Raw genomic sequence first — 12,559 nt, forward strand, 5'->3', positions numbered from 1 at the left:
AATGAAACATAAAATATGCTACAAAAACAAACATTTAGCCAATGATATGAGAGCCAATGACGAGAATGTAGAGACTTCAAGTTGTAAAGGAGAATGAAACCTCTAGAACAAGATAGCTTGTGTGAAAACAGAAAAATTAAAGAAACGGATCAACAAAGGTTTGAGAAAAATCAGACAAATAATGATAAATTTATGAGAATTTGAATATTGCGATCACCAATGCTATGGAGATCCTCAAATCGGCAATGCGACAAAGATGTGTGATGTCACTTGTGAACAACTCTCCCCATTATTCTGGTATATATTGCACTGAAACTGCCTCTCATCTATTTATCACATCTATCAGTAGATCGTGTGTTCTTTCTAGAGGAGGGCATGTAATACAGATTTTTAAAGAATACATCATGGATAAAGAGTTTGTATCACCATAAGAAAAGGCAAAAAGCGACATTTTGGGGGTATTCCACAGTCCATCAAAGGGAAAGTTGCTCACATGTGACCTCACATCCTTGTCGCATTGCCCATGGGAGGATCTCCATAGCATTAGTGATTGCAATATTCAAATACTCATAACTTTCTCATTATTTGTTTTATTTTTCTCCAACTTTCTTTGTTCTTATTCTTTGATTTTTCTGTTTCCACACAAGCCTACTTGTTCCAGAGGTTTCATTCCCCTTTATTCATCTGCTCTCCACGAAGCCACTCCCGCGGCACAGCAGACACCACAGCAGAGCAGGGTACCTACTATGTAGATAACAATCATGATCCAGAAGGCAAAGTTGTAGAGGATCGGATTGCAGTAGTTCGGGCTCTCCGCATCATCCATGACAACAACATTGTAGATACTGAAGACGATGTAGTTTCCTGAAAAACAAAGGGTGGTAGGAAATTTGATTTCTAGAAATTTGTGAAGAACCCAGAATTGAATGGAGAGCATAATTTTTGGCCAAAAAATAAATACAGTAATAAAAAAATGCACGACAAACCATGAATATCAAAGCAAACTATAATAAATAACAAGTGGAATGCCTCTGGCCGTCTCACCTGCATCACGCGGTTCAATATAGCAGCAGTGCTGACTTTGCATACTACTCTAACTCGCACAAGATGTTCAGTGATACATGGTTACTCTTATGTCCTCTTTTTATGAACTAGACCAATAAACTTACAGAGATATGATGGTTATTCAACAAAAAACCCCAACATGGCCAAAGTTCATTGACCTTACATGACCTTTGACCTTGATCATGTGACCTGAAACTGGAACAGGATGTTCAGTGATACTTGATTACTCTTATGTACAAGTTTCATGAATCAGATCCATAAACTTTCAAAGTTATGATGGTAATTCAACAGATACACCCAACTCGGCTAAAGTTCATTGACCTTTGACCTTGGACATGTGACCTGAAACACGCACAGGATGTTCAGTGATACTTGGTTACTCTAATGTCCAAGTTTAACGAACTAGACCAATAAACTTTCAAAGTTATGATGGTAATTCAACAGATACCCCCGATTCGGCCAAAGTTCATTGACCCTAAATGACCTTTGACCTTAATCATGCGACCTGAAACTTGCACAAAATGTTCAGTGATGCTTGATTACTATTATGTCCAAGTTTCATGAATCAGATCCATAAACTTTCAAAGTTATGATGGGAATTCAACAGATATCCCCAATTCGGCCAAAGTTCATTGACCCTAAATGACCTTTGACCTTGATCATGTGACCTGAAACTTGCACAAAATGTTCAGTGATGCTTGATTACTATTATGTCCATGTTTCATGAATCAGATCCATAAACTTTCAAAGTTATGATGGTAATTCAACAGATACCCCCGATTCGGCCAAAGTTCATTGACCCTAAATGACCTTTGACCTTAATCATGAGACCTGAAACTTGCACAAAATGTTCAGTGATGCTTGATTACTATTATGTCCAAGTTTCATGAATCAGATCCATAAACTTTCAAAGTTATGATGGGAATTCAACAGATATCCCCAATTCGGCCAAAGTTCATTGACCCTAAATGACCTTTGACCTTGATCATGTGACCTGAAACTTGCACAAAATGTTCAGTGATGCTTGATTACTATTATGTCCAAGTTTCATGAATCAGATCCATAAACTTTCAAAGTTATGATGGGAATTCAACAGATATCCCCAATTCGTCCAAAGTTCATTGACCCTAAATGACCTTTGACCTTGGTCATGTGACGTGAAACTCATGCAGGATGTTCATTGATACTTGATTAACCCTATGTCCAAGTTTCATGAACTAGGTCCATATATTTTCTAAGTTATGATGACATTTCAAAAACCTAACCTCAGGTTAAGATTTCGATGTTGATTCCTCCAACATGGTCTAAGTTCATTGACCCTAAATGACCTTTCACCTTGGTCATGTGACATGAAACTCTAATAGGATGTTCAGTAATACTTGATTAACCTTATGGCCAAGTTTTATTAACTAGGTCCATATACTTTCTAAGTTATGATGTCATTTCAAAAACTTAACCTCAGGTTAAGATTTGATGTTGACGCCGCCGCCGCCGGAAAAGCGGCGCCTATAGTCTCACTTTGCTTCGCAGGTGAGACAAAAACATGTGCCTTAAAAAAAAAATCGAAAAATTTGCAGTATCAAGCTGTTAGCATATGTTCACCACAATTTATCTGCCTTTTACAGTCTACACATATTATGGAAACACACATATTTTTTATGTTGAAACTTTTTCTATTTACATACAATTTGTATATCATATTTATCAATGTAAAATTAAATAGAATTTTATGTTTACAACACTGAAGAACAAAAAAAATGCGTTTTAGAAAACAGAAAACTGGGGAAGCAGACAGGCAGGTATTTCTCTGTGTACCAAGAATGTGTCTTTAAGAGATTAGTACTACACTTTGAAATTGCATGACGCTCTATTCATTAAAAAAACTTAATTTGAATTTATCAGATTTCACTTAATCTTGAAAATGATTATGCTTTATCATGCATTATCATGCAAAATAAACATAAATGCGCCAATCAAATATGTCTTGCAGATTTTTAAAAACCCTCATCGCCTTCTTTATGCTCCTACAAGATGAGATCCAACATTGTCAGCTTATTACTGTTTCCATTTCACCGGTGCTGACTAGCTTCTGTCAACTCTGGCCAACATTCCACATTAAAACAGTGAAAAAATGCCTGCAAGTCATACTCAAGCTCTAATCATATGCTGTGCGCTCGTACATAGATATTGTGTCTCACTCATTTTAAATGGTTTATATCGATTCTGTTAGTAAATCATCATTATTTTTATGGATTGCCACATCACCTTTGAAAATTCATAAAGCTGTAGGTATTATACAAGCGACTTAACAAATGACCAGTGATCTATCTTGCGGTAAACTCCATGTATGTGCACCAAAGTTTCATTAGTATTCATTATCACCAGTCATTTTTAAAGTTGCTTGTAATTTACAAACAGCTTTATGAAACAGCCCCCCAGAAACCTGTGGTTTTAGAAAGCATATTGCAAAGAGTTATAGGGTAGAGAGAGATAGCTTGCAAATCCTATACATACCAGCAATGAAGAAAGCAAGAATAAAGAGTCCCAAGATTACGCTTGCAATCTTTTGGGCGAGATCCTTCCTCCTGATGGCCCCGACCTCGTCTTCATTGCGGACCTCTAACCTCGATCTGAGGTCCATGAATGTCTTAGTGATGTAGGCTGCACCTAAAACTATCAGGACGATCGGGATGATTCTGTCTGTGGGGCAGTCATTAAAAAACACAGCACCTGTAATGAAAAGATGAAAAAAAAATATCAGGACAATTAGAGAATGATTCTATGAGAGACCTGAAATTAAACATTGGGGAAAAACTAAACTATTAGAACAAATGGGGAAAACACAAACCTATCTGATATGTTCTTTATTGTGGAAGCATCGTGGTGTAGCGGTTCTGAATCTCGCCTTGTAATCAGAGGGTCGTGTTTTTGAATCCCAGCGCGGCCTAGCATCCTTTGGCAAGGCATCAATCCACACTTTGCCACTTTCCACCCAGGTGCTAAATGGGTACCTGATATGATGCGAAAGTATATGTAGCATGCCTAGCAATTGAGTCTTTGAAATATTGTTGGAATGCTCCACAAGGAGTGGAGAAAGTACATACATTGACTTGACTTGTTTGTGTGCGGGCATGCCAGGATCCAGTGTAGTCTGCAAGCACAGACCCTCATTGGAACTTTGATCAACAAGTGTGCCTCCACGCAAAGACTAGCACATACAAAACTTGCTGTTACGAGAGAGCCTTTAGTACACAAGGCATGAGTAGGCTGCACATTCAGACCCTCAACTCGAGCGAAGGGTTTGCCCATCAGACTAGATCCAGTGAACGGGGTAATAATATGCACATGTAAAGCACTTAGAGACACAATGAGATAATCGCTATATAAATGTCACTTATTATTATTATTAAAAAAAAATTATACATCCACTATCCTGTGCACTAATACCATAATCAAGAAATAGCTCTTCAAAATGCTTATTACCGGGATGGGGAGGATTGAGTACTACATGTAATTGCTAATAATGGAAGAGATTAATCTATCATGACAATGGAATGTTTCAAATGCTCCTTAGACGGTTCCATGATATTTGCTCTAGTGACAATTGCTCCGATGGAAATTATGCATGTTAAAGGGGAAGTTTACCCTGAAGAAAACTTTGTTGTAAAAATAGCAGAAAAAATAGTAAAAAATATTGGTGAAGGTTTGAGGAAAATCCGTTAAAGAGTAAGAAAGTTATTAGAGTTCAAAATTTTGGATTTGTGACGTCATAAACGAGCAGCTGCCCCATGTGTTATGTAATATAAAATGTATGAATTTCAAATTTTGTATGGTTCCTGATGACTTAATTTTGTTTTCTTTTCATGATCGGGTGTGAAATGATTTGTCTATTGATATACAAAAGTTACAGTGAAAACCATTTTCAATTTTCTGAGAAAATGACATTTCATTGATTTTTTACCATTCGCTATGTAGGAATGCTGCTCGCATATGACGTCACAAATCAAATAATTGAAATTCTAATAACTTTTTAATTATTTGATGAATTTTTCTCAAACCTTCGGCAATATTTTTTATTATTTTTTCTGCTATTTTTACAATAAACTTTTTGTCAGGGTGAACTTCCCCTTTAAGCTAACCTCCAAATCTAACCTGCAAATCCAAATGCAATCCATATCTTAATATCATTCAAAACCAAGAAAAATTTAATACAATCCTAACTCTAAGTCTCGAACCCTATGCCCTCCAAGATATCAATACCAGAGCAAATTTTGCAGGAGCAAATGCTGTGTCCTCACTTACACAGTCATTGATCAATGAGAAACATACAAAGGCAGGCCCACAGGGATTTCATTTGTCAAATTGTAGAAAACATAAGAGTGCCAAGAAAGAATACTACACATGTGTACAAATCCAAAGAAATTCTTTATAAAGACCAAGGATACACTCTCCCCACCTGAAATACATTGCAATCACCAACTATTGCCTGAAATCAAATCAAATACACTCATTTGTAAAGTATGCCACGCATGACATGCTGCACAAGTGTAAATTTATATCTGCTTTGATCTTTCATGCTCTGCCAAGCAGAATGAATTTCAGGTGATTTTGCTTTAGTCTCCACCACTACGTGGGCAATAATTCAATTAACAATTAATAATTACAAGCAATAGTTTGAATGACCATGTGTACACATGCAATTTTAATCAAAATTTAATCAACGTGATTTACAATCTGCCAACCATGATGAATAGATCTGACAGGATGCTTCGTGACCCCCCCCCCTTGGTCCACAGGAGCCATTGCCTTTGCAGTGCCTTAGTGTGAAAGTGATTATGATCAAGCAATAACTACATGGTAGAGTACTACTCGAAAAAGAAGATAGAAAGATAAACACAACTAATAATAAACATTCTGAAGTCTGGTTTAATTCACACTCTGGTTTAAACTCATTGGCCCATATTCTGATAGCAGCTTTAACTTAAACCCAGGTTTAAAGTTGTGGTTTAAGTATAGATAGCCCATTGTTACATAAATCACTAACAGTAGAGATATCATACTTTAGCTTATTTGGATCTCAAATCATTTATAATTGTCTAGGAAGTATAAATAGATGATTGTCTTCACCATCAATGAATCAGGAAAGAGCATAGTAAACATAAGAAACATGCAACTAAATAAAATTTCTTGTACTTTTGGCTTCCCATACTTAAACCAGAACTTTAACCTGAGTTTATACGGGTCATTAAGTATGGATAGCAAATAGTGACATAAGTCTCTTAGTATTATTTTAATGTATCAGTTCATTTTTCTCTCAAATCATTCTCAGAAGGATAAATAAGAAAGCTTTCTGCACCGTTCATGAGTTAGGAAATAGCAAAGTAAACATAAGAAACGTACAATATAAGGAACATTTTGACATTTTTAGGCTCTCCATAATTTTAGCACTGAGGTAGACCATGGTCTAAGTTAAACCTGACTTCAGAATACTGGCCATAGAATCTGATTTACATTTGAAAATTTGCTGCAGAATGCAATATATACATAGTGCAACACTGTAATTTAATTACAAAGTGATAAAAAACCTACAATATGTGACCTACCATCCCAAAACCATCAATAAGTCGCCAGGTAAGGTTCTCTGTCAATAGCCAAAATAGTAATTAAGTCTCCAAAATCCAAAAATAAAAAAGCTTATCTGGAAAAGCAATTTTTCTTCATACTATGAAAATTTGAAGCCGTGAAGCTGAATAAAAGAAAAGATACAAGAGTTTATTGGACACTACATTTTCAGACTGCTTAAAAAATTCTTTGAGATTACACAGTATGCACATCTCATGCTTGAGTGAACCCCAAACTTCGAACCTTGTTTTCCCCTTATTTTTTAAGCTCTTGCAGAATTTCCTCTGCATTCAATCACATACTTGTAATGGTTATTGTTGGATCAATTTTAACATATTACTGTATATATCTTTTTACAGCTTAGGAAATGAATTTTCAAGCTCAATAAAAATCTCAATCTTCAATTTTGACGAATTGTTGGTTTTGGGGGACAGGTCACATGTGTCCTCTCATCGGTGCAAAGTTCTTCATTTTGAATTTCAATAATCACCCAAAATGAAAAATTTTACAGAAATAGTTTTTTTGAAAATTAAATGTAATATTTTGTTCATAAAAACAAAATGCCCATAAAATAATCCAAATCAGGTGTGGGCACATCATGGTTAGTGGTTCTGGCTCTTGTCTTTCAATCACAGGGGCATGGGTTCAAATCCAAGTCACAGCATGTCTTGCTTCAGCAAAACAAATTTACCCATATTGTGCGGCAATCCACCCAGGTGAGATGAATGGGTACCTGGCAGGATTAATTCACTGGATGTGCTGGATCAGGAGATAGAGCTAAGCTATCATAATAAATAGTGCAACTTGGAATAGATAGACTAGTATCTAGATAGATAGGACTTCACAAATGTCTATTTCTTTTTTCTTTTAATACAGAAATTGTGAAGAGAAATTAAATCAACTAAGTACTCACCGACTATTATCATGGCAAGAGGTACTGTCAGGACTACAATCATAAATTTGGTGACACAAGCTGAAAGACATAGTGATAAAAACATATATATATATATATATATTAGTAATGACCTTATTTCATGAATAAACAAATTACTGGTGGGTCACTGGTGATCCTTTCTTACGCGCGTTACGCACGTAACCATCGCCAATGAATATACCATTTACCACAATAAAGGATCACAAGTCGTTCTTAAAGTCGCTCTTAACTTACGAACAGCTTTATGAAACGGCCCCCGGGTATTACAAGCTACTGCTAATCCCTGCATTTCAGTAACTCAGTAATGACCTTTTTTTTACATACACACAGGGTGTGCATGAATGTGGACAATCTCTTTTCAAGATACTTTCAGCTCATACTGAAATTACTGAGAAGTATCTGTTCCACATAAAGCAACTTACAGTTACATTTGGCTAATTATTGGAAGTTAGCATCTATTGTCTTTAGGTTGAACTACATTTTATAAATGAATGAAAGAATGAAGCAATGAGCCCTCACTATCATTATGTAGATAAATAATAAACATGTACATCAATGAAAGTAAAACCTTTTTTATGCCGGGGATGGAGGGGACAATTTCTTTAAGTCAAAGCACAATTTGAAATGAATTAGTAATGCTTTCAGTACATGTACACTATACACAATATTCAGAATAAAGCTTTCCTAGTAGAAAGTACCTTTAACTTACAGAAGTAATACTCACATCATCTTTTGAAAACAAATTTGAGCTATTATGTGACTGTATGCATGGGGAAGGGCTGGGGTCAATTGAACCAATCCGAAGATTTTGTCCTGGGCCCTGTTGCATAAAAGCTCCTATTATGGTAACTTTGTCATTCGATTGGAACCACGATGTACAACCAATCAAAATCAAGGACTCCATACAAGTTACCATTGCTTTACATGAAACAGGGCCCTGAAGTGACATGCGAGATATTGCTTAAAAGTTATTATTGGCAATCAATGAAAAGGTGATGGACGGGATTACTCAACAGATGCAACAAACTGGACATTTTTCAAAGATATACCAGTATGCTGTACTACTACTTACCTAAACGGAGGATCAGCTTCCATACTTTCAACATGTAATCAAATGGATTTTTGGACTCCCCTTTCGCAGTCTGCATGTCACCATAAAGAGAACTGTATGAAGGTGGGGCACCTGACATCAAAACAGATAATAAACTTTAATCCATGTATGTTTCATATGCTCTGATAGTTGATACATTATTTCATTCATATTGTGCAATTCATTGAAAGAATTTACATGGAATCTTGGGGCAATTTTGCCCCCCCAAAAAAAAAAAAATTGCTCTCAAGTGCCCTGAAAAATTCACATTCACAGCAATGTTAAAGCTCCTCCAATGTTGCAGATTTTGTAGATTTTGGAAAAAGGGCTGTTCAATACAAATATATCTGATATTTATGTTCATAAATGAATGTGGATATCTGATATATTTGTATTCATACCCTTTGTCAAGGCATTGACCTGCATTTTCTACACTTGACCTAGGTGAGGAAAATGGGTTCCCAGGGAGGAATTTATTTCTTGAAATTTATAGCAAGGCCAGGGATGAAAATTATGGAGCACCAGTAGAAGTGTCTTATATTTGATGGATATTAGTATTTTCTAACAATCCGCTATCACTGGGAAATTTCAAATTGGTCAAACTATTAAGTACTGTGATGTACATGTACATGTAGTAACTTAGGGCAATACATAGATTGTAACAACTAAAATATCATCTATGGTTTATTTAAAGCAATTTCATGTTTTGATTACTGCTCCAAGAATAAAAGACTAAAAAAAAGAGGTTTATTAATTTGTCAATCAGATAAAGATAGGCATACTGAACAAATTAAAGAACTTTTCTATGATTTGCACACTCTACTGACCAATTGTGAATTTTGAATAGTCAAACAATGGGTGATTTTCAAGTCTGGTGTTGCCCTTGGTGTTGGTGTTTGTGTTGAAATTTGGATTGATTCCCCTAGCTCCACAACTTATTCATAGTTTGTAAAACTGATCCAGATCACATTATTGACATCTCAACAAATAGTGAGTGACTTTTAGGGACCATCTTCATTTTATTTTTGGTGTTATAATCGTGTACAAATTGACCAAACACCAACACCAAAAGGTCAACACTGAACTTGAAATCACCCAATGCAATGTCCCTTACCTCTTGCTGCAGCTGTACTGTATGGGGGTGGAAGTTCAATTTCTGCTTTGTTACCCTCCCCATGGGTGGGTGGAGAAGAGCTATCTGTCAGACTCATTCCTACCTCCACATCCTGTAACATTAAAGTGGAAAATGAGAAATAGAAAATCTACATGTATGAGAAGATGAGCGGGATTCATAGCATATCATACTATGGTTTAATCAGTCTTGCTCCCAGAAAGAGCTGCAACAGGTATTAATTCTTCAAGGTTCAAGAAGATCACTCAGAGTTGTTCCAGGTTCTCAGATAGTACTCTGGAAAGTATTAGCAAAAAAAATTACAGTGAATGAAATGAGAAATAAAGGTGTTTTTTTTATAATGAAAATAGAGTTTTATCTCTGATAAAATGCATTCCCCCCCCCCCCGTTTACTTTTTGAGATTAGTGACCTAAAACTCTATTTCCTCATACGTTACAATTTCACTGCCAATATAGGAGTTGTGTTTGCAAATCATGCTTTTTGGAATGAGCAGATTATTATGAAGGGGGCCCCATGTCTGCGTACCTTAAAATTGAACTTAAGATGAAATATGAATTTCTCTTTATTCCACAAAATATTTCAGTTGATAATAAATATTCCTTTCATTCAAGTGACAATGAGGAGAAAAATGGAGTATTCCCTATTTCATGTAATAAAATACAAAAGAAATGGTGAGTGGATGACATCATTAGTCTCCTCATTTGCATACCCACTAGGGTGTGCATATTAAGTCTTAATTGTGAAATTAAGTATAACTTTAAAATGTAATAAATTTTTTATTTTAAATCCGATTTTGATGAAATTTTCAGTGCTATGCTTGGATTTTTTTTCTTTTTATTCAAATCAACTTTTTGTTGGGGTGGACTTGTCCTTCAATACAATATGACTTTGATAACTTGATTAAATATCAAATACAATAGTTTAATTCTGAAAGGCCCCCTAAAGGCAGAGCTTCTATAAATGTAATATCACAGCTGCTGTTTATGGTCTAACCCTCAGGCTAGCGTGCGGAGGTGAAATGTACATAAGAGGGATTATTGGGCGATACAGGGTTGATAGCGCTTGGGAATTATTTCTTGGATCCTCTAACAAAGGGCAATTCCATAAAATGAGCAGTTGACCTTTTTGTAGTCCAACCCCCATTTTTCTCAAGTCTTTCTTCACTTCATAAACTGACCAAGTAATGGTCCTTTGAGAACAGCTTAGACAACTCATTGTTAAGGGTTCATTAAATGCTGCCACATTCTAGACCAAAAGGTTTGGCCTCTGTTATATTGGTTGTTCCACTGAACTCCGTTGGCTCCACTCACCAATCAAAGAGAACAAAGTTCTAACTCGATCTGTACAGCCAATGGCCAAATGTTTATGTATCAAGTTCGGATAAACCAGTGAAGTTCGAGTCGCTCGACAGCCGATCAAGTGACTGTTTTTTCCCCTTTTAAGTTTATTTTTTGCTGTTTTGGTGCATTTCAGGCCAAAATGGAATAATAATCTCTATTTTGGTCCAGTTCTTCTTAGGTTCTATATATTTTTATGAAATAAAGACGAAATTGGACGTGCCCCGTCGCGGGAAATGGCAGCTGCATGATCGTGAGCCGTCTGTGTAGAATTAAAAGTAGGAGAATTAAAAAAATTAAAAATGTTTAAAAACTCCTCAAAACAGATGGCTGCCAGCTGTCTAAGAAAAATAAAGCCATAAAACTTAGAAGTCGTGTGTTGACGCCAGAAGTGACGTCGCAGAATGCGGGCATGACCCACTATCCACATGCCACTAGGACTGACCAGCTGCCAAACACGGTTCTTGATGCGAGGTTAAGCTCGAAAGAGAGTGAGTGGAAATCTGTATGATTTTCTTGACTTGTACAAAATTTCAGTTCAGTGTTCACTCTTCTACCGTATTAATCTAAGTTTAGACTTGGAAGTTGTTCAGTCAATCATTTTTTTCAGAGACAGACTCAGCTCAGACAGTCATGACAGTCAGAATGAACAAAAAATAATACAAAGACAAGTCAAGCACAAATATTCACAACAATTTTTGCTATTCTTCAGTATTGAATGCACGAAATTTGAGAAAATCTGAAGCAAATTACTATGTTTTATCTGCTTAATGAATGATATGCTTTAAGTGTCGGGATATCCTAGTCCTAGGCCTACATGTTATTGTTAGCTCTCACGTACCATAACTCAGGTAGCTCCGCCGCCGACGCCACGGCAGCGAAACTTCTTACCGTACTATACCGTACCGTACTCGACAAGTCAATACAATTACAAAAACGACAGTGTCGTTCGTCATATGATTTAAAAAAAAAACAACACTTACATCAGTTTCACGTGCTGGAGAATTAGACATTTCAAATAATAAACAAATCGATCACCGGTCACCCGTCACTTCAAAATGAGCATTGACTGAGTTGAATGCCGAGGATCTGGAGGGATCTAGACTATGATCATCTATAGCTAGCTAGCTATCAGCGCCAAAAGTTTTTTCGTTCTCAAGAGCAAAGATAGCGACCAATAAACAGTTCCGGCAGCGCAGATGAAAGGGGTTAGATCAATTTTTCATCAAGTTTTATTTTTTATTTTTTGTCTCAATGTTCAATTCAGTTCATTTATTCTTTTCCATTGAAAACATTTAAATATCTATAAAAAAAAATCAAATACATTAGCATAGCAAATTAAGATTATAAGTAAAATAAATGGAAAATGGAACATCTG

General features: G+C 36.0%; 1 protein-coding gene across 1 annotated transcript; it reads right to left on the bottom strand.

Annotated features, from left to right (window-relative positions):
• Positions 1 to 602: 602 nt before the first annotated feature.
• On the bottom strand, positions 603 to 12,350 carry LOC121424504 (transmembrane protein 272-like). Its single transcript, XM_041620218.1, has 6 exons — positions 12,165 to 12,350; positions 9,826 to 9,937; positions 8,694 to 8,804; positions 7,601 to 7,660; positions 3,580 to 3,795; positions 603 to 864 (listed from the first exon to the last, which is right to left on the bottom strand). The coding sequence occupies exons 1-6, from the start codon at positions 12,192 to 12,194 to the stop codon at positions 677 to 679; spliced, it is 717 nt and encodes a 238-aa protein (XP_041476152.1). The 5' UTR covers positions 12,195 to 12,350; the 3' UTR covers positions 603 to 676.
• Between the last annotated feature and the right edge of the window lie 209 nt (positions 12,351 to 12,559).

The sequence above is a fragment of the Lytechinus variegatus genome, chromosome 11 (genome assembly GCF_018143015.1).
Source record: "Lytechinus variegatus isolate NC3 chromosome 11, Lvar_3.0, whole genome shotgun sequence".
Classification (NCBI taxonomy): Eukaryota; Metazoa; Echinodermata; class Echinoidea; order Temnopleuroida; family Toxopneustidae; genus Lytechinus; species Lytechinus variegatus.

Bases quoted from the DNA above. Each gene is read 5' to 3' on its own strand.
- LOC121424504 (XM_041620218.1), bottom strand. From the start codon at position 12,194: ATGTCTAATTCTCCAGCACGTGAAACTGAT. The intron at 9,938-12,164 runs GTAAGTGTTGTT...TTAATGTTACAG, and splicing joins CTCCAGCACGTGAAACTGAT to GATGTGGAGGTAGGAATGAG. The intron at 8,805-9,825 runs GTAAGGGACATT...TTTTGATGTCAG, and splicing joins CAGTACAGCTGCAGCAAGAG to GTGCCCCACCTTCATACAGT.